Source organism: Topomyia yanbarensis, chromosome 3, assembly GCF_030247195.1.
Source record: "Topomyia yanbarensis strain Yona2022 chromosome 3, ASM3024719v1, whole genome shotgun sequence".
Classification (NCBI taxonomy): domain Eukaryota; kingdom Metazoa; phylum Arthropoda; class Insecta; order Diptera; family Culicidae; genus Topomyia; species Topomyia yanbarensis.
In genome coordinates, this window is record NC_080672.1 from 196,583,648 (window position 1) to 196,605,904 (window position 22,257).

At 38.2% G+C, this 22,257-nt stretch overlaps 1 protein-coding gene across 10 annotated transcripts in view; it reads right to left on the bottom strand.

Annotated features, from left to right (window-relative positions):
• The window catches only part of LOC131687112 (protein unc-79 homolog), a 1,793,695-nt gene that overhangs the window by 460,059 nt on the left and 1,311,379 nt on the right, over window positions 1–22,257 (bottom strand). For 9 of the 10 annotated variants that reach the window (XM_058971154.1, XM_058971155.1, XM_058971161.1 and 6 more), the window contains 3 exons: window positions 12,694–12,842; window positions 11,869–12,636; window positions 11,307–11,769 (listed from right to left, as the gene is read on the bottom strand). The exons of the other annotated variant lie outside the window; for it this stretch is intronic. In XM_058971154.1, coding sequence (XP_058827137.1) covers window positions 11,307–11,769; window positions 11,869–12,636; window positions 12,694–12,842 — 1,380 coding nt within the window. The remainder of the gene's footprint in view (window positions 1–11,306; window positions 11,770–11,868; window positions 12,637–12,693; window positions 12,843–22,257) is intronic. 10 annotated transcript variants of the gene reach the window in all.

A 22,257-nucleotide genomic window follows, 5' to 3' on the forward strand; every position in this document is an offset into this window, starting at 1 on the left:
GCATCTATTTGGCCAGGTAATATCTTCCCAACAAATACTGCTCTAAATGTGTTCCGCCTTTTGGCTAGGGTTTCCATATCGAGCAGACGACAGCGATCGATGTACGGTGGTAGCTCTGTTGGGTTACGCCACGGCAGAGTTCTAAGAGCAAAACGGAGGAATCTTGCCTGCACTGCTTCTATTCGGTTGATCCAAATGCTTGTGTAAGGACACCAAATGGGTGCTGAAGCTTCCAAGACAGATCGCACAAGTGAAAAATAGAGTGCCCGCAAACAATATGGATCAGTGAACTCTTTGGCGATTCTTATAATGAAACCGAGATTTCTATTTGCCTGTGCTGTAACATGAGAGTAATGATTTCTGAATGTAAGTTGTGAGTCCAGAAGTACACCGAGGTCTCTGACAACTGTCATTCTCTCTAGCGATTCCCCGGAAATGGTGTAGTTCCACAGTATTGGATTTTTTCTACGTGTAAAAGATGTTATGGAGCATTTGGACACGCTGAGAGCCAGCAAGTTGCGATTACACCAACAACAAAAAGCATCTAAGTGTTTCTGTAGTTCCTTGCAATCTTCTATTGACCGCACAATAAGAAATAGTTTGAGATCATCGGCATATATAAGTCTACACCCAGGAGGTATAACAAAACAAACGTCATTGAAAAACAACGAGAAAAGCAACGGTCCTAGATTGCTCCCTTGAGGCACTCCCGACAAGTTGATGAAACTGTATGACTCGTTATTTCCTAATTTTACACACAGAGAACGATTTACGAGATATGATTTAAGCCACCCTATAAAATAATCCGAAGCGCCCAGCCGCTTCATCTTTGCCAGTAGAAGAGTGTGATCTACACGATCGAATGCAGCCTTGAGATCCGTGTATACAGTATCGACCTGAGATCCAAGTTCAATATTTTTAATACAGAGCGAAGTGAATTGGGCTAGATTAGTAGTTGTCGATCTACCAGGAAAAAAGCCATGTTGGTCCTTCGATATATATGCTCTGGTCTCGCGAAACAGCACATTTCCTTCTAATATTTCAAATAACTTTGAGCCAGCGCAGAGTGAAGTTATGCCACGATAGTTCGCAACATTTTGCTTATCACCTTTTTTAAAAACCGGAAACATAACTGATTTTTTCCAACAGACGGGGAACGTTGATTGCGACAGCGATTGGTTAAAAATTAGTCTTAAAGGCGTACATAATGCGCTTGCGCATCTTTTGATTATAATAGAAGGAATACCATCTGGTCCTGCCGATGTTGAAGACTTTAGCTTTCTCATAGCAGTTAGAATATCTTCGTCAGTAAATTGAATAATGCCTAAATTAATTACATCATGAGGGACATCCTGAAGACTATATTCCATCTGAGTGGAGTTGGCCGAGACTTTTTTAAACACACTTGAGAAATGCTGCGCAAATAGGTCACAGATGCCGCTTGGGGTACTTGATGTTTCATTTGCAAGGAACATACTGGAAGGAAGCCCATTTTCTTTACGTTTCCCGTTAACGAAAGACCAAAACTGCTTTGGATTTTGTTTCAGGTTCGATTGGGTTTGTGCGACGTGTCTTGAATAGAGAAAGCGATTATATGCCTTGTAACTGTTGCTGGCTTCAATAAACTCTCGTTTTGTGAGGGGGTTTCGTCGGCTGGTGTAATGCCGAAGTGCAGCTGCTCGCAGTCTTTTCAGTTTACGTAATTGACGATTGGACCACGCTGGTTTTGGTCGGGGACGTGGTGCGGGAACATGTAATTTGAAAAGTTGTTTTAGGACCAGTGAAAATTTTTCTACGGCAACATCCACATCGATCGCAGAATTTAGCAAAGTCTCCCAATCGATTGCCTGCAGTGAGTTGTGGAGCCTATTGAAATCAGTTTTTGAAAAATTGAACTCCCTGACATCTAGCATTTCGTCATAAACAACTAACTGGGGACAGATCTGCGTTACTAGAAGAGGAGGATGGTGTGCGTCACAAGCAACTAACGGCTCAAGGGCTTCTGAAACGGTGCAGTTAATAGAAGCTTCTTCATTTACGAAAAGGAGGTCCAGGGTTCGATTTCGTCTGTTATTTACTGTACACATTTGCAGCATGTTCAATACAGACATTCCGTCCAGTAAGGCAATACTCGCTCTAGAGAAGGTTGATTCAGAAGGGTCTGGGAAGGCATAGCCGCAAGAGGTACTTTTCCGTAGAAGTCCAGATTGATTATAATCACCAAACAGTAGATGAGCCGTGTTGGGTTGAATGGAAGTTGCGATGTCAAGTGCTGAGTCTATGTGCTTCTGAATAATATCACTATCACATGCGGAGTCGGGGGGAATATACACTACGCCAACATAAATATTAGTATCGCGACCGCGAATATCTACCCATAGTTGTTCGAGATCGGTTCTAGCATTTTTTTGTTTAGACGAGAGCAGGTTGGACACTGCGATAAGCACACCGCCACCGCGTTTTTTCCCTGTACTGTCTGGATCGCGATCGTTACGGTAAGCCGTGTACTTTGAGCCGAATAACTGGAGTGAATTGATTTGATCATTCAGCCACGTTTCGGTTAAAACAATAACATTATATTCGGCGTCTGAAACAGCTATGAACAACTCGTCAATTTTGGTGCGTAGTCCTCTCACGTTCTGATAGTAGATACTAAGATGTTCCTGCAAGTAATGTCCTGACGGTTGAGCGGTAGAAAGATGAGCGGCGATGACGTCCACCTGTAATGGGGGTGGGTTTTCAGCGGGAGCAGCATCTGTATGTCCTACTTCGGAAGAACATATACCTTCATTGTATTTACCTGACAGGGAAAGTTTAGCATCAAAAATAAAAATTCTATTTTCAATTTTTCCTATAGTTTATATGAGAAGTTTTTGTGTGGCCGCACTCTGAAACCCGTAATTCCGGAACCAGAATTCCGATCGATCCAAAATTCAATAGCAGTCGATGGGAAGGTTGCACCTTTCATTTGAGACTAAGTTTGGGCAAATCGGTCCAGCCATCTCTGAGAAAAATAAGTGACATTATTTGACACATACGCACATACATACACACACACACACACACACATACATACACACATACACACATACATACATACACACACACATACAGACTTTTTCCGATCTCGACGAACTGAGTCGAATGGGATATGACACTCGGCCCTCCGGGCCGGGATTAGGTTGACGTTTTTCAGAGTGATTGCATAACCTTTCTATATGAGAAAGGCAAAAATGTGCCATAATCCAAAAAAGTGAATCGTCGTCAAATTTTTTTTCGAGTTTGCATCAAATCTCGACGTTTCATGCACCTTGAACACATTTAGCATCAAAAATAAAAATTCTATTTTTAATTTTTCCTATAGTTTATATGAGAAGTTTCTGTATGGCCGCACTCTGAAACCCGTAATTCCGGAACCAGAATTCCGATCGATCCAAAATTCAATAGCAGCCGATGGGAAGGTTGCACCTTTCATCTGAGACTAAGTTTGGGCAAATCGGTCCAGCCATCTCTGACAAAAATGAGTGACATTATTTGACACATACGCACATACATACACACACACATACACACACATACACACATACATACATACACACACACATACAGACTTTTTCCGATCTCGACGAACTGAGTCGAATGGGATATGACACTCGGCGTTCCGGGCCGGGATTAGGTTGACGTTTTTCAGAGTGATTGCATAACCTTTCTATATGAGAAAGGCAAAAATGAAAATACAATTACAGGAAAACAATGTTTTTGCCTTTCTCATATAAAGAAAGGCTATGCAATCACTGTAAAAATCGACTTTTGAACCGAGGCCCGGAGGGCCGAGTGTCATACACCATTCGATTCAGTTCGTCGAGATCGGCAAATGTCTGGGTGTGGATGTGTGTGTGTATGTGTATGTGTGTCATTTAAACTCACACAATTTTCTCAGAGATGGCTAAACCGATTTTCGTAAACTTAGTTTCATCTGAAAGGTATAACGCTCCCATAAGCTGCTATTGAATTTTTAGTTAATCCGACTTCCGGTTCCGGAGGTACGGGTTCAAGAGTGCGGTCGCACAGCAAATTCCCATAAAAACTGATATCACCATGATGTTAAAATGATGTAAAACATATTAAAATTGATGTAACATTACTCTAGTTTGCGGGTCTGGATGATCAATTAAAGCAGCTTTGACCACATTGGCCACCTATGACGGTTCATGACGCCCCCGGGGAACCCGCCAAGTTCCTAAGCTAATATCACACCCATTCCCCAACGAATTCTCTACCGATTTTTACAAACTTGATTTCAAATGAAAGATACAGTAATACCGTTGACTGCTGCTGAATTTCATTCGGTTCTGACCCTTGCTTCTGGAGTTACAGGGGTGTTAGTAAGGATACACTGGAATTTCCCATATAAATCGGTACAATCGTAATACCTCAGAGGCTAAAAACTATTGAAATAATTACCAAATTACTTCTAATCGCAGATCGAGATCACTGATTGCCAATCAAACATTCTTTGAATATATTGTCCACTATCGACGATTCCGGAAGTCCGGAATTCCGGGCATATTCCACAATTAAAGTCACATCGGTTCTTCGGTGATGAATGAACCGATTTTCTCAAACCAAGTATCAAATGGAAGGCAAAATATGCAGTTGAGTAGTGCGTCGCCGCCCCTCCCCCCGCCTTGCCCTTACACCTCCCTCCTTCACCACTCCCCTCCCCTTGGACCACCCTCACGCCCGCATTTCCTTCATCCGCCCCGTATACCGAAATAAAAACCCCTTATTCCCTCCACTTTCAAACCCCTTCCACCAGCATTTCAAAATATAATCACATGAAGATAACATTGAACTCATGCTGATTAAGCTAATTAAATATTATTCTTTTGACTTTCTCATATAGAAAGGTTATGCAATTGCTCCAAAAACCGACTATCTAACCAAGACCCGAAGGGCCGAGTCTTATATAACATTCGACTCAGTTCGCCGAGATCGCAAAATATCTGTTTGTATGTATGTTTGTATGTATGTGTGTATGTATGTGTGTATGTATGTGTGTATGTATGTGTGTATGTATGTGTGTATGTATGTGTGTATGTATGTATGTATGTATGTATGTATGTATGTATGTGAGTGTATGTGCGGATTTGTTAACAAAATGTCCACATCAGTTTCTCGGAGATGGCTAAACCGATTTTTACAAACTAATATTCAAATGAAAGGTATAATATCCCCATAGGTTGCTACTGAATTTCTTGTTCCGGATTACGAGTTGAAGAGTATGGTTACAAAACAAAATTTGTTGTTTTGTCCACATCGGTTTCTCGGAATTTTCTAAACCGATTTTGACAAACTTGATTTTAAATGAAAGGTCCATCAGTTGCTGTTGAATTTTGTGTGGATCCGAGTTCTGGTTCCTGAATTACAGGGTAATACGTACGATCACGCAGCAAATCCCGATTCTAACGAATTCTGCGATGAATGTAAAAAGGTGAAATTTTTTTCCAAAATCTAAACACAACTGTTGAATTTGTAGATCTAGGTCACCAACAGTCATTCAAAGTCTCTTTGGCCACACTGGCCACACACCATCGACGGATCCGGAAGCATCCAAATTCAGAATAACGGTTATATTGGTTTCTCGAAAATGGCAGATCCGATTTGATCAACTTAGTCTCAAATGAAAGGTGTTGCGTCCCCGGAAACTGATATTAAATTGCATCTCCATCCGACTTCCGGCTCCGGAGTTACGGGTTGTGGAGTGCGATCACATAGAAAACTCCGATTCAAACCGATACCGCGATGAATGCAAAAAGGTGCTCTTATATATACTTACCAAGTGTAATAAGAATGAAAGACATTTCCATAATGTTATATTGTACGAACCAGCTATTAAATCATAGTTTGTAGAAATGAGAAAGGCACAATTGCACCTCTAGGTGGATTAAAACAGGTTTTTTTTGTTAACGAAAGCCTGTATGCCTGATGAAACTATAATTGCACTATTAGGAAGTTATTAGTAAGAAAACATTTTTAACTTCAAGTATTCTTCTAAATTTCTTAGTATTTGCCAGTCATAAATATAATTTTCTTATACAATATTAATACTAAATATAATTTCGATGCAAAATGCTTTTAAGAAAAATTTTTCGAAACTTTTTGATTTTTTTTTCACCAAAATATCTAGTAGTGAAAATACGCCCTTTTAATAAATTACTCACAAAAACCAAACGCAAAACACATGGCACGTTTAAAATTTAATTGCAAATAAAAAAACTTTAAAATATAATTGCATCGTAAAGAAAATAATAATAAAAAGTTTTAACATATTTCAATAACTCGTTTAATTTTGAATTTTTGTTTAATTTTTTTTCTTTAAATAATTTAGTTATAGAATATATTTCAAAATAGGTTTTCAATTCAAAATGCTCACGAAAAATTATCCTTTAAAATGCAGATGTTTTCAAGTTATTTTAGATTTTCTTTCGGCATAATATGTCACTTCGTAAAATTACGACCTTTTCAAAAGTTTTTCACGTTTGTTCATCAAAACCAATATGTTTCTCAAAATAAACATGAAATTTCCCGGTAATGCTCAGTTCCTAGATTAAGGATGATTGTCTTGATATCTTTTCTTCAATGAAAATGCAGAACTGTAACGTGACAGATTCTGGTTGTAACGTGACAGATCATTGAGAATACTCCATAAAATCGAAAGCAAAGTTTTTCTTTAGGAAAACTATATTTCAAACTCTTCCTTGCTTTCTAAGCTTCAACTTAAAATTGTTTTCATGCAAATTTGGGAGCCAACGGAACAGACTTTTTCTAGTTAGTCGGGCAACCTCCAAACTAACTGCGAAAATTGTGTAACGTGACAGCCGTATCAAAATGACAAAGTAGGGTGACCATACGTCCTGGTTTCCCAGGACATATCCTGGTTTTGCATTGACTGTCCTGGTGTCCTGGGAAATCGAGGAAAATGCTTGATTTGTCCTGGTTTTTCTCCTGTAAGCCTAATATATTTCTATTTATTCAGTCTTCGATTTTCACTATGCTCCAGACCGCGGTAACGACCGACCACAACCATATCTGCAACGTATACTCATCCCCAATCGGAATGCGACAAACAAAACTTATTATAGTCGAATCTCCCAATTGTACCTTCCGATGGTTTTTTTTAATCTCTCAAGAGTGCCTCGTCAATATCGATGAAACAATTGGATTGAATGACGATTTAGGCGCTTCTTCTCGGCTTAAATCGTCATTCAATCCGGGACCCGAAGAATTCCCTTTTGTACCTCTAAAAAGACACATCGGCATTTTCGTGCTTCTGCTTCTAGTTGAGTTCTCTCGCTAGTGGCTTTTTTTCGCCTTACTGGAAATGCATTCCATAAAAAGAAAAATAGCACCTAATCAGTCGCTCTGCTTGTCAACAGTGCAGTGAATCAAACGAAAGTTTCTACCTAAAGTCTGCTGTCTATATGTAACGTAACAGTACTATAAACAAGCAAAGCAATCGAATAATAAATTTCGTCCCAAGCAAGTGTGAACAATAAAGCACCGTTACTTTCATCGATTCGAAATCGATCATTTATTTCAAGATGTTTGAAACTCAACAGCAAAATTCAACAGCAAATTTGCAAATGCAGTATAGACTGACGGAAGTCGTCGTTATACGTTAACCACACTCGATACTGATAACATTTTAAACTTTGGCTATAACGGAAAGCTACACTATGGAAGACAACATGCAATACGTCATTGAGCATGAAAATGATAGGACCAAGATACCCGACCAAGATATTGACAATGATAAGATTGATAAGCGTCTGCACGATCTACACCTGGGTACTATTAATAAATTTATTACAACCATCATGTCGGAACACGTAACGGTTGAATCCTTTAAGTTAGAAACCTGGAGAAAATTCAGGTATTTCCAACGGTTTTTGTTTCGTGAGAATGCGAGTGACCTATTCCTTTATATCTGAACTTTCAATTCAAAGCAAAACTCGTCACCAAATCTCAAATCACGCTGTGCACGTATGAAGGACAGACCCCTGTGTGCCCTACGTTGTTACACCGGAAGACACACTACCAGAAACCATGTACACAAACCTCTAACGAAGCAATATCAACTGCAAGCATACCCATCATCCAGCCCTTCATCGACATCAAGTAAACCACAAACCACCGGAGTTGCAGCTCCAGGCACCAACGAATACTGGAACAACAGAACGTACGCACAGCGTGAACCATCATTGTGATATGCCTACTACTTCCCAAACAGCAGCCAGAACCACCGATAATAAAGTAAATAACAAAGAACACGAATACGCGATCGTGACCCGTAGACCCCACAAGCAACTGAAACCAGATAATCGTGAAAGCCCATACTACATTAACAGCGAGAATAGCATGAAAACGATAAACCTAGAAAAAGCGGACTAAGTGAATCACAAACAACAAGAGGCAATAAAATAAATAGATTTTCAACAAGAAATAAGATCTTTACGCAAAGTAACAAATCGCGTATACACACGGAAAACCGATTCATCACAATTTCAACTAAAAAATTAGTTGAGTTTTTGGTTTCGTCTAGTTAATATTTGGGCGAACTAAATTTTTTTGAAAACAATAATCGAACGTTGTTGGTTTGATGCTGTCAGTTTCAGTCTGGACATGAACGTTTCAGCCTAGCACAAAACTTAAAAAGCCTACCTGAGCTGAAGCTTGAGAAGCTTGTCTCAGCTTGTAACGCTTGTTTTAGTTCAGACTCAATGGCATATGCCGTTACACTACCTTTTCAGCCAAGACACATACGACTGGAATTCAACTAATCTCATTGTTGAATTAAACTGCTTCATCGTAAAATACAACATAGGATATTTCAAACGTTTTGTTTCACCGACCGACGGATGAAGGTATGGAATTAAATTGTTGAAATACTCCGTATGCCAGTAATTCACACGTAAATATAATGTAGAGTTATTTTTCTCATAATGTTATCTTTTTATAAACTGCACTCTTAAATGAGACGAAATAGCCAAAGCTATTTAAGGATTGTTGGTAATTGATTGATGATTTCAATTTTAGATGAAAGAAATAATTTTTATTTCTTTTCTATTTAGACAGCCAGCACTGCAAAAAATCTTCATACTTATTCCAGATCTAGTTTGGAATCTCAAAAGATGAAAAATAATTATCATATTGCATATTACATTTGTTAATAACTGAAATTTTACTATATGTATTGAAAAAAATGTCAATCAAAATCATTCCTTTATTGAAATGTTTTCTAAAGAAAAACTAGGTATAACCAAAATGAGGTCAGTTGAATTGCTGATTTTTGTGTACTGGTAGTTGCGTCCGGGCTAAAACAAGCTTTCCAAGCTGAGACAACTACCTACCTGCATAACAGTTATGCCCAGCGTGTATGAAATAGTTATTGTCGCTACCTTGATGTATTTCAGTAAGGTGTGCCTCTTGGCTACTTTGCTGTCATTTCGTATGATGTGTGTCTTGAATCAAAATCAATAATAATTTTCAATAACTATTATTTGAGAATCTCGCAAAATTAAGAGAAAATTTAGTTTCGTTTTTCATTTTTCTGTTAAAATCAACTAATTAGGAAAACAAGAATTTGTTTTGTTATTTTCTTCATCGAACGGTTTTCAGTGCAAGATCCGATGGATATACAATAAAACTCGATTTATATTTATTTACACATTGATAATATTAAAAGTTCCACGGCTCAGCTAATACATTGAGGAGTGTCGAATAAAATGCTTGTGAAATATCTAATGGACGATTAACATGCCTTCACGCCAGGACGCTGAACAGCGACTAACCGCCGAGTCGCATCCTACCCCAGTCAAAAAAATTCATCGCGATGGGCATGAATTGAATTTTGTTTTCTTTCAAGTTCACGCAGGGATGTCAATTTTTTCAAACTCGGGCTCAAACTGGTATTATTTTCACCAAGCTATCCGCCAGTTTTCATATAACAATCGATTAAACGGAGAAATTTTTGGTAACAACGGTAGGTTTTGCAGCTCTCAAATCGAGAGATAATGGTTGTCAATGGAGATTACCAGGCATAGCGCAGGGAAGCTACTTGGGATCACTGATGTTTCTGATTTACGTCCATGTCGTGTTTTAGTACTGAAAACTCCTCGCCGGTACTGCACAGACCATCTCAGCATTAAACGTTTGCTTATGGTGGTCTAGCGAGAACTGCCACTGTGGAATTCCGATGAAAGACTTTCTGGCAGAGCTCTTCCTCCAGACTCCCATAACTTTTTTACTGTCCAAGCTCTGCCTGCCAGACCCCAGAACTTTTCAACTGCCGAAAACGTGCGGAAAAGGCAATGTCGATTGAGAGGAATCGGGGGGAAGCAGTACCCTTTCGACTGTCCTGGTTTTTTACTCGTCTGATATGGTCACTCTAAATAAAGTGAAAACGGTTCATGATAGAAAAAAACTTTCTGCAGAAAAATGTGCGGTTTAGTGACCTTAATAATGTGCAATTGTGATAGAATATGGTTTTATAGTTTTTGCTGACTTATCTTATGAAATATGCGTAAAAATGTAATGTGACAGACAGAAGCCTTGACCATATATACAAATATATACCTCTACAACTATTTTTGCAAAGGAATAATTCGTCTTTTGAGTGATTATGAACGGGAGGTGATGCAAACCATGTACGACGGACACAGCTCATGGACCACAAAGTTCAGTAGCTGCTTGGAGACCCACCCATCATTCTTATATTAATATTCATGCTTTGAGAATGTCGGACAAAAACCTAGTAAATCGTGCCCAGCCATGAGCAGTCTTCACGATCGAAGAGTCTGGTGATGATGGATTGAGTGAACTATGGACCTATGGTTTATTGATAGAGTGAACGATCTCCTGGCAACTAAATGAGTCGTAAGAAAAACATTCTCTTCCTAATCTCATAAGTCAGCCGTTGTAAGTAGGAGACCCGATCGGAAAGGATTCGCTAAGACAATAGAATTAACGCACATGTCCTGTATTTGTCCTGAACGTTAAGAATGGGCAGCAAAGTCAGTTGAACTGAAGGGATTGTAGTATCAAGGTTTTCCTTTCTTTATTGCAGTGGCGAATTCTGGACGAAATTAAATAGTTTTGAATAAAATAATAAAACAGTTCTACTAACCATGTAAAGTGAACGAGTATGAGCAATAAGTCGTAAAATCGTATATATGATAAATACAAATTTTGTTTATAAAATCTTTCTAGATTATTCTAATTTTGTTAAAAAAAGTTGACCTTACCAACATCTTTGCTTTGGGATTGCATCAAACACGTTTTGGTACTTGTAGTATCCTTTGCTTTAGTAATAACTACAGTGGAGTTCTGAGTGACTATTACGGCTTTTTGGACGTTTGCTGGAGGATTCAATATTGCTTGCGCTTTTGGTTGGCCTAGCATTGATGAAGTTACCATCATTCTGACACCTTCTTGTACTGAACATTTTGCTGCCGACGTAGTCGAAGGGAATTTATGCATACTTGTGCCGCTCGTACCAGGGTCCGCTAAAATTTTATCGTTACCACTAGTGGAAGATATAAATTTATGTAGTTTTTTTGACAGTTCTGCCTTGTCATCCTTGTCACTCGTAGTAATTGTGGATATTGCGACTTGGGCGGTTGCTAAATTTGCTGTTGTGACATGTGCCGTTAATTTGTTTGTTGGAGCACAAATATCGTCGAAATGAACAGTATCGTCGAATGACCCCTATGGAATAATGATAATTCGTTTAGACAAACATTTATATGTGTATAGGAATGAATTAATTTTTTGTGGAATTGTATTGCATGCTTTTGAAGTACATACCGGTGCGCTGCTACCTTGCAAAGTACTATCAGAAAGATCGCTCTCTGGGATAGCAACCAATTCTGATTCTGTATCGTCAGCTTCCAAACTTGAATCGGGATATTTTCTATATCCCAAAGGATTTATTTTCGTCGTTTTGTGCTTAGATAAATGCCCATGTGCGTGAGATGGGCCTTCGGAAGGGAATAGTGGGCTCGGAGGAGGGGTCTCCTGTAACTTATCATCCTGTTCGGTCCCTAATGAAGGCTGACTCATATCTCTTGATCTTGTAGTTGGCATATCCATTATTACAGTAGCTGGGATTCTTCGACATTGATGAAAATGTGAGTCTAATGAATTAATTATTATTCGAACCAAATTTTGGATTTGATCCGCATAGGGTGGTTGGTTATACTGATATTTGTACAGTATAACCAATAACGATACCATCCAGTTACGGCGAACATGGTTTTCCAGGTACCAAAGAGAAAAATTGAATGCAACATTGGGGATCGGCTCAGTCCCTGATTGTAATAGGCCATTGCCTTGATTGGGAGCATATAACAGAACTTGTAAAACAGTAGGTAGCAAAAGCCAACCCATTAGATGATTTTGATCTAGGACTTGAGGTAAATTCGCCATAAAGGAGTAAAACACAGCGGATGAGCGTAGTCTAGTAGGAGGAATGTGAAATATTTTTTCGGATTGGTTATACCCCAGAAGAAGGTATAGGTGTCTCAGGACAATGGTCTGTTGTTTTACCGTTGGTTTTTCATCCGTTGGGTATGCCTGTACAAAAAATACGCGTTTTTCTCAAAATAAAATTGAGCCTTATACAAATCTTACCAAATCAGCCCGAGACATAAATTGCATGAGCAAAAATACCAATAAATGGATTGTTTCTTTGTCGGATTCTTCTAAATCTATAATTCGGTATAAACATCCAGATAGATTAAAATCATCTCCCGGTCCTCCGATTGAATGTATGTGTCCATCTACGAGAGAAGAAATTATTTTAAATTTTTTAGATTTAGAAGGTATGTTGTATATTCTTAAATATTAAATGGTTTGGTGTGGTATTGTTTGGAGGCGGTGCTAGTGGGGATCGCTATCATGTGTAGTAAGAGGGTGTAATACTCCACCGGGGCAAAACGTCCTGCTTCTATTCCAAGGGCCCCGGAATTATTTGAAACGTTAAATTGACCGATAACAAGGTGCTATAGTGATTTTGTACTTCTCGCGTGTCCTAATATAGGTTGTAGATCAAAATTTCGATTTATAGAAAAAAAAACTATTTTTCGGAACTTTCGGCACTAAAAAAAATCAACGTGGCCATTTTTCAAGAAAAATCGTGTAAGGTTTTGAACACTTATATCTTTTGTTGTACTGAACGGAATTAATCAATTTCTTCGGCATTTTGTCGAAAATATGTGTAACAATGTTGTCTTAAATTAATATATGTAGGAGACAAATTGGAATATGTAGGACATTCATTATCAACGATAAAATAGTGTGTTACTATGTTTTAATTGTCGCAAGGTTCCACTGTATCGATTTTGTTGGCTATTTTCGGCAAATCTGAGACTAAGAGAAACGAAAGCAATGAAATTGAAAGACGGATAGGTATTCTAGAGCGACCATGCGGATACGTATTCTATCAATGACCATGCGGTAGACTTGGGTGCAACGCCCAACTCCTACTTAGCAGAATGGATTAAAGGTATGCCGACTGTATGTCAACACCGGAATAGAAGGTGATTATTAGGATTCATCACCGTGAATTAATTTGTGCAGCTCCGTACTAGTAACCAGGGCCAATTCTAATAAAAATCTCTCACCCAGTGAATGTTTTCTTTGGCCAAAAAATCAGCGCTACCAAACCACTCCAATGAATTATATTTGAAAATCTTTTCGTTCGCCAACTATTATTTTTATTTCCAGTGGGTGAAAAGATGCATACATATGGAAAAAAAAGATTTTAAAACACTCGACCAAAGCTCGTTCCTGATCGGTTCCCGCTAATTACATCTCCCACCTGTGGAGTCCTCATAATTCATAAGGGGCCGTTACACGTGCAATAAAAGCGTCATTACTAAGTAATGACATGACTTGAATTATATGGAAATTCCATCATAACTCACCTTACACAATCATTAAAAGTGACACTAAGGTGCCCTATATACCCTTTGCATTCGTTAGGAGTGGTAGCTTGATAGGTTGGCAACGCTGATGACAGACCGTGTATTAGAGATCTGTGGAGAGTTTCGATAGAGAGGAAGACAAGCAAGAAGAGTGAGTGAACGATGTGTTGAACATCAGGCAGATAAATAAACAGACTTGTAAATAATCAAACGATATTTTGATTTAAATTCCGAAACCAGACTTTACATCTGGCGACGAGGATCAAAATTAAAATGTTTTTGTAGTTCGTTTTTTGAAAATCGGTCAAAAATTATAGAACAGCTGGCGGAAGCTTGGTAATAGTGATCGTGAAAAGAAAAGGTATACAATTGTTGCCTTCGATTCACAGTGAAAGGTAAGCAGTGTAAATTTCTAAGCTTTTGAAAAGCTTCGAAAATAGCATTAGTGACAATCGTCGTTATTGTTATGTCGCCATCCATTCTTAAATGGCCTTTAAGGCAATAGGCGGGTTGAAGTTGGAAAAAGAAAGAGAATTGATTTTGTTGAGCAGAGAAGGCACCGTTTTTTTAGACGTGTTAGTGCGGTAATTGATGTTTTTTGGATTATTGTGCGATGGGTTATGTGCCAGAGTGATGTAACGTTTTTTTTAAAGAAGACATGGTTGTGTACCACATGAAAAAGGAATTTTGGTTATGTACCATGAAAGGCGAACGAGGAGGTGGTTTTATACCCGAAAAACAGGTCCTGGTTGTGTACCACAAAGCGGAAAAAATAGACTGATCGGTTGTGTATAAAATATAAGTTTCAGAAGTGTGGTGTATACTATTTAAGAAGCGGAGGTTGTGTACCATGTTATATAAAGAGAATGGTTACCGTTGGAATGGTTGTGTACCACTGAAGAAAACATTTTGATTATGCATTGTGAAAACAAATAAGCGTACCAAACAATAGATACAGTGGAGTAGAACAACAGAAATGACTACCACTTTTATTTAGTAGATGTTCAGAACTTTAAGGCAAGCAAAAAATAAATAAATAAATAAAAGAAAAATTTCAAAGTATTCCTATCATGAATGAAAGCTTTTCTCCTGAGTAAGTCAAATTTCGGTTTGGAGGCGAATTAAAATTTAAACAAATTTAAAACAATGCAGTATCCCATCAAAGATGGAAATGAATAACAACAATAATGACGATAAATGAATTTATGATAAATGTATATTACAAAAAAATAATTTGCTTGATGTTTTATTTATATAAAATTTCAAATATAGGATGAGTGTACCAAGTCGTATCAAACCCTTCGATGTAAATATCGAAACTAGTAAGCTACCATCGGAATGGGAAGTATGGAAACTGGATCTGGAATCGTTTTTTTCATTGCACAGCATATTGACACACAGTCAGAAAGGCGAGCACAGTTAGCATACTTAGGTGGGCCGGGGCTTCAGGAACATTTGCGCCATCTACCAGGTGACAACCAAAATCCCCACGTAACATTGAATCCTCCATTTTACGATGTTGCTATCACATGTCTCGACGAATATTTCGAACCTTTTCGACATATGAAATTCACGTGTTCCATCAGATTACGCAATCTTCGGGTGAGCGGTTTGCAGATTTTGTAACGCGAATCGGCTAACATATTGCAAGATGCGGTTTTGATGCAAATATGGTTGATGAACTTATCGCAGACAGAATTGCGCAATGCTATGCGTGAGATGATTTGCGTACTAAACTTCTCCAGAAAGACAGAAGTCTTGAGGAAGCTGTTGCTTTGGGTACAAGCATGGCTGAATCAGCCGAACATTCCAAAAAGTTCTTTTCTTTTCTGATTATTTACTTTAAGTTTCCCTTAAGAGGGTCTGATAACGCAAATTTATAAAATAATAATAGTTTTATTTTTGCATTTTTCGGGTCTCTAATATATGCCCAAGAAAGGCTTTACTCGAATTAAATTTGGTTCGTATGCTAGCGCCCATCAAACTACCAATTATCAATTTCCATATGAAACTGGTAAAATCGGGTCGAAAAGCTGATAAAATCGGGTGCTGATAAAATCGGGTGCTGATAAAATCGGGTCTCCACTATACTATTATAATTAATTATACCAGATACAAACGTTTTATATTTGGCGTATTCTGTGCGCCAGAGCTATTCCAGAAAGTCATGGAGTCAGTTCTGGCAGGCCTTGAAGGAGTCGTTGTATATATCGACGATATGATGGTTTTTGGTACAATCAACATGAGCACGATAGAAGATTGGCGGATACACTGAAAAGACTAACTGAATGCGACATTATGCTAAACGATCAAAAGTGTGTCTATAACGTTGAATCACTAGAATTTCTTGGACATGAGCTATCTGCCAACGGTGTTCGACCGAAAGAAAGCAGGCTGGTTGCTATTCAACAGTTCCGGGTGTTGAGATATGGGCAACGAATAGCCTTCGGTCAGATATCCACTGGGCCCAGCGATGCCAACCTTCCAGTTTAAACTGAATTCTTCCAGTTTTTTTTAACAACATCCAGTCAAACAGACAATCGGAAAAATCTTCCAGTTTTTTTGAAATTTGAGCCAGTTTTTCCAGTTTTTTTGGATAAATATTTATTTAGTTTTTTTTCTCACAAATTGTAGTTTGATTCGTAGAATTTTCAAGCAAGCGATGGGATTATACCAACTGTCCCCGAATAAGATTTTAATCCACCGTAACATGAACTCTTTTTCAGCGTGTGGGTAAAACGGTTCGGGAATGTAAATTTTGATTCGATATCAAATGAATTTTACTCCAACATAAAGGTGACAGTACATTATGTCAAATATTTCGATGAACATTTGTGGAATTCTCAGCTAATTACTGTAGTGGTATCGTAAGAAAGGTTTAAGCGTATCCTCACGTTTAGCAAATGGTCTTAAATTTAGGATTTTGTGGATGGGCAGATTGAAACCTTTAAAACAGTAAAATTCGACTGTAACTATTACAATTACAATCAAATTCGAACGTTTCATTTTTTTTTAATTTGAACAACAATATCAAAAAATCGACTCAAATGTTCAGTGAATGGTATGGAACATACGTGTTTACTTAAAATCACTTTCATTGAATCGTTGACTTAAAAATCACAAGGGTAAAGAATGTTTTTTTTCAAGCATCCAGTTTTTTCCAGTTTTTTTAAGCAAGGTTCAAGTTTTTTTGAAAAAAAATGTTAGCAACGCTGGCTATCTCAGTGTCGACTCTGAGTGCTTGCCAGTTCATGAAGGTTTTCTGTTTTCGGTTACCGAATGCAGCACTGGTGTTTACCGCTGAGCAAATATCAGGTCCGGAAGATATTGTAGGCATCCCAACAGTTCTCTGTATGGCTCTTCAGTGATTTTGCCTCAGATTTTGACCATTTCGTGTTGATATCCAATGGTGTCCCCACTGGTTTATCTGCCATCCCAAATCTACTAAGTAGTTTTTCTGTGTATATAGTTTGAGATATTTCAATAGTTTGGCTTTCCAAATCACGATTTATCTCCATTCCCAGGAAGTGCTTAACCTCTAACATGTCTTTCATTTGGAATAGCCTTCCAAGTTTCTTTTTAATCCACGTAATTGCTTCGATGTTTTTGGCAAGTAGTAAAATGTCGTCTACATATAGTATTACTATAATGGCGCTAGATTTTGACTTGTAGATGCAGCTGTCATTTTTGAGAGGGATAAATACTAGTGTTTTTTATTGCATCAACAAAATATTTATTCCAAGATCTGCTTGCCTGTTTCAATCCATACAAACATTTGTGTAGACAAACAGTTTGTCTTTGCCCATTTACTAGGGTGACCATATCAGACGAGTAAAAAACCAGGACAGTCGAAAGGGTACTGCTTCCCCCCGATACCTCTCAATCGACATTGCCTTTTCCGCACGTTTTCGGCAGTTGAAAAGTTCTGGGGTCTGGCAGGCAGAGCTTGGACAGTAAAAAATTTATGGGAGTCCGGGGGAAGAGCTCTGCCAGAAAGTCTTTCATCGTAAGTCCACAGTGGCAGTTCTCGCTAGACCACCATAAGCAAGCGTTTAATGCTGAGATGGTCTGTGCAGTACCGGCGAGGAGTTTTCAGTACTAAAACACGACATGGACGTAAATCAGAAACATCAGTGATCCCAAGTAGCTTCCCTGCGCTATGCCTGGTAATCTCCATTGACAACCATTATCTCTCGATTTGAGAGCTGCAAAACCTACCGTTGTTACCAAAAATTTCTCCGTTTAATCGATTGTTATATGAAAACTGGCGGATAGCTTGGTGAAAATAATACCAGTTTGAGCCCGAGTTTGAAAAAATTGACATCCCTGCGTGAACTTGAAATTCAATTCATGCCCGTCGCGATAATTTTTTTTTGACTGGGGTAGGATGCGACTCGGCGGTTAGTCGCTGTTCAGCGTCCTGGCGTGAAGGCATGTTAATCGTCCATTAGATATTTCACACGCATTTTATTCGACACTCCTCAATGTATTACCTGAGCCGTGGAACTTTTAATATTATCAATGTGTAAATAAATATAAATCGAATTTTATTGTATATCCATCGGATCTTGTATACGCGATTTGTTACTTTTCGTAAAGATCTTATTTCTTGTTGAAAATCTATTGATTTTATTGCCTCTTGTTGTTTGTGATTCACTTAGTCCGCTTTCTCTAGGTTTATCGTTCCATCGAAGACTCCATATCAAGAAGACTGGCAACTCTGTCCAGAATCCGGAGACAGTAACAGCAACGCCACTTGCGGGTAAAGGTGGTACTTTCCATAGTGATGCACACACATATACATTTTTACATAAAGCTTCCTCCCTTCTTCCAATAGAGGCGCTGTAACCTCTGTCGCTTCTCGTTTGTATGGGGGAAGGAAAGAGATATCAGTCTTCTTGATATGGAGTCTTCGGTTCCATGCTATTCTCGCTGTTAATGTTGTATGGGCTTTCACGATTATCTGGTTTCAGTTGCTTGTGGGGTCTACGGGTCACGATCGCGTATTCGTGTTCTTTGTTATTTACTTTATTATCGGTGGTTCTGGCTGTTGTTTGGGAAGTAGTAGGCATATCACAATGATGGTTCACGCTGTGCGTACGTTCTGTTGTTCCAGTATTCGTTGGTGCCTGAGCTGCAACTCCGGTGGTTTGTGGTTTACTTGATGTTGATGAAGGGCTGGATGATGGGTATGCTTGCAGTTGATATTGCTTCGTTAGAGGTTTGTGTACATGGTTTCTGGTAGTGTGTCTTCCGGTGTAACAACGTAGGGCACACAGGGGTCTGTCCTTCATACGCGCACAGCGTGATTTGAGATTTGGTGACGAGTTTTGCTTTGAATTGAAAGTTCAGATATAAAGGAATAGGTCACTCGCATTCTCACGAAACAAAAACCGTTGGAAATACCTGAATTTTCTCCAGGTTTCTAACTTAAAGGATTCAACCGTTACGTGTTCCAAAATGATGGTTGTAATAAATTTATTAATAGTACCCAGGTGTAGATCGTGCAGACGCATATTAATCTTATCATTGTCAATATAAACAGCCTTTTTTAAATAACTTTGCAGAGGATGTCATATTTGTAGCTTTAATGGTTTTAATTTTACAGCTATTAGAATGTTGAGGGATAGGGTAACCCTAAAAAATCAGTTTTTTCATTATAACTTTTTAAATAACTTTTTTCCTTCAATAGCGTCTTCACAAAACTTTTAGAGCTTATTGAGACGAATATTATTCATATAGACATATTTGAGATGGCTCATTTAGTTCAAAAGTTATGAGCATTTTTAGCAAAAAATACATAACCTTTTCAAATGTTAATTTCTCAAAATGGAGCAAGGTAAATTGATTTCTTCTTTTTGTATTGGAAAGACCATAATTGATAGTATATTTTAAGAAAAAATCTCAGAGGTCATTTTTGTTTAACTGATATTATTTTAGTTTGAATATGGAGAATATTAGTACTATTTGTAGCATTAAAAGTAAAACGGTCAATGTAACCTAGCAACAAGTTTAAAAATAAAATCAGATAAATAAACAAAATCTGAAAGAAAACTGCCCGAGTGTGGCGAAGGGCCCACTTAGTTGTTTTTCCAATGTAGTCCATCTGAACAGCGGAAAACGTTTGGCTAGCCAGCCCAATCACACATATTTTAATTTACAGTATCAACTTTGTTAGCTATTTTCGGAAAATTTATGACTAAGAGAAACGAAATATGTGAAAATTGAGGAACAGATAGGTATTCAAGATTTAATCATTCATAAACTGATAACAGGAAACTAGAGTTATGCAGGATCATATGGGCATGATCGAAAGGAAATGTGAAGAATCGGTGGTCGATGACGACGTCTTGAGAAGGAAACACCAAAGTGGCGTGTTGGAAGGACGGCACATCGTTGAAGGAAAGAGGCTATTCCAATGATGGCAACACGGCAAGAAAAGTTTTTATGTTACTATGTTTTAATTGCCGCAAGGTTCTACTGTATCGATTTTGTTGGCTATTTTCGGCAAATTTGAGACTAAGAGAAACGAAAGCAATGAAATTGAAAGACGGATAGGTATTCTAGAGCGAATCAGTTATAAACTTAGAACGGAAAACTAGAACTAGGCAGGCTCATATGGGCATGATCGAAAGGAAATGTGAAGAATTTTTTTGCCTTCTGCATAGTAGGAGTTGGGCGTTCCACCCAAGTCTACCGCATGGTCTATGGTAGAACATAACTCATCATCATGTTTTACCGCCGACGCCGGCGTCGGCGGTAAAACATGATGATGAGTTATGTTCTACCATAGACCATGCGGTAGACTTGGGTGGAACGCCCAACTCCTACTATGCAGAAGGCAAAAAATTCTTCACATTTCCTTTCGATCATGCCCATATGAGCCTGCCTAGTTCTAGTTTTCCGTTCTAAGTTTATAACTGATTCGCTCTAGAATACCTATCCGTCTTTCAATTTCATTGCTTTCGTTTCTCTTAGTCTCAAATTTGCCGAAAATAGCCAACAAAATCGATACAGAAGAAAAGTTTTTGTTGAATGCAGTTTGGGAGATCACGGGTTGGAATGCAGATTTATTGGAACGATTGCGAATCATTCTCGCCGTTATCAATAACAAAGCAAAGATAAACGCCCAAGTTTTTGTAGGCCATTGTATGTTTCATGTTGATGTCCGAATCTTTTTCAAAAGCAAAAATATCAAAAAAACCAACTAATACAGCTACTCCACGATAACAGCCGAAATAATAGTCGTCAACGATCTTCTCTACAGTGTATCTAATTCACGCAACACGAGCTACCTCTGCAATAACATAGCAAAGATAATACCCTACACTTATTGCACCCCCGTACCTATTTGACCTTATTCTACTCTATGTACTTCTATGGTTTTCTCGAAACTTGTGGATAGACTTATTCCTCGTTTCTAATGCCTCTTCACTGAAGCATTAGAAACGAGGAGTAAGTCTATCCGCAAGTTTTGAGAAAACCATTCAAGAAAATTCCGCAGCGTTGCCAATATTGAAGATGTATTAAAAAAATTGCTGCTTACTTCGGACCCTATGATCTCGTTGAAAAATGGGTAAAATATTGTCCCTGATTTCCACGATATTCCAGATGGTGCAAGCATCTTGATTACTCGTGCCAATTAACAGCATGCATGGGCCCTTTGCCACACTTGAGCAGGGTGCTGGGAAGGTTTTCCGCTTCCTAGATGGATTCTAACACGGCTGTGACTAAAACGATAATTCAGCGGACCCTTCGCCATACTATGACGTAGTGCTGGGAAGGTTTTCCACTGCTTAGGCGGAACGAAATAGATAGGAAACAATAATCAAGTGGGCCCTTCGCCACACTCGGGCAGTTTTCTTTGAGATTTTTTTATCTATTTGATTTTATTTTAAAAATAGTTGCTATGTTACACTGACCGTTTTACTTTTAATGCTACAAATAGTACTAATATTCTCAATATTGAAACTAAAACAAAATGAGTTAAACAAAAATGACCTCTGAGATTTTTTTCTTAAAACATACTATCAATTGTGGTCTTTCGAATGCAAAAAGAAGAAATCAATTTCACTTGCTCCATTTTGAGATATCAACATTTGAAAACGTTATGTTTTTTTGCTAAAAATGCTCATATCTATTTCAAATATGTCTATATGAATAATATTCGTCTTAACAAGCTTTAAAAGTTTTGTGAAGACGCTATTGAAGGAAAAAAAAAATATTTGAACAGTTATAATGAAAAAACTGATTTTTTAGGGTTTCCCTA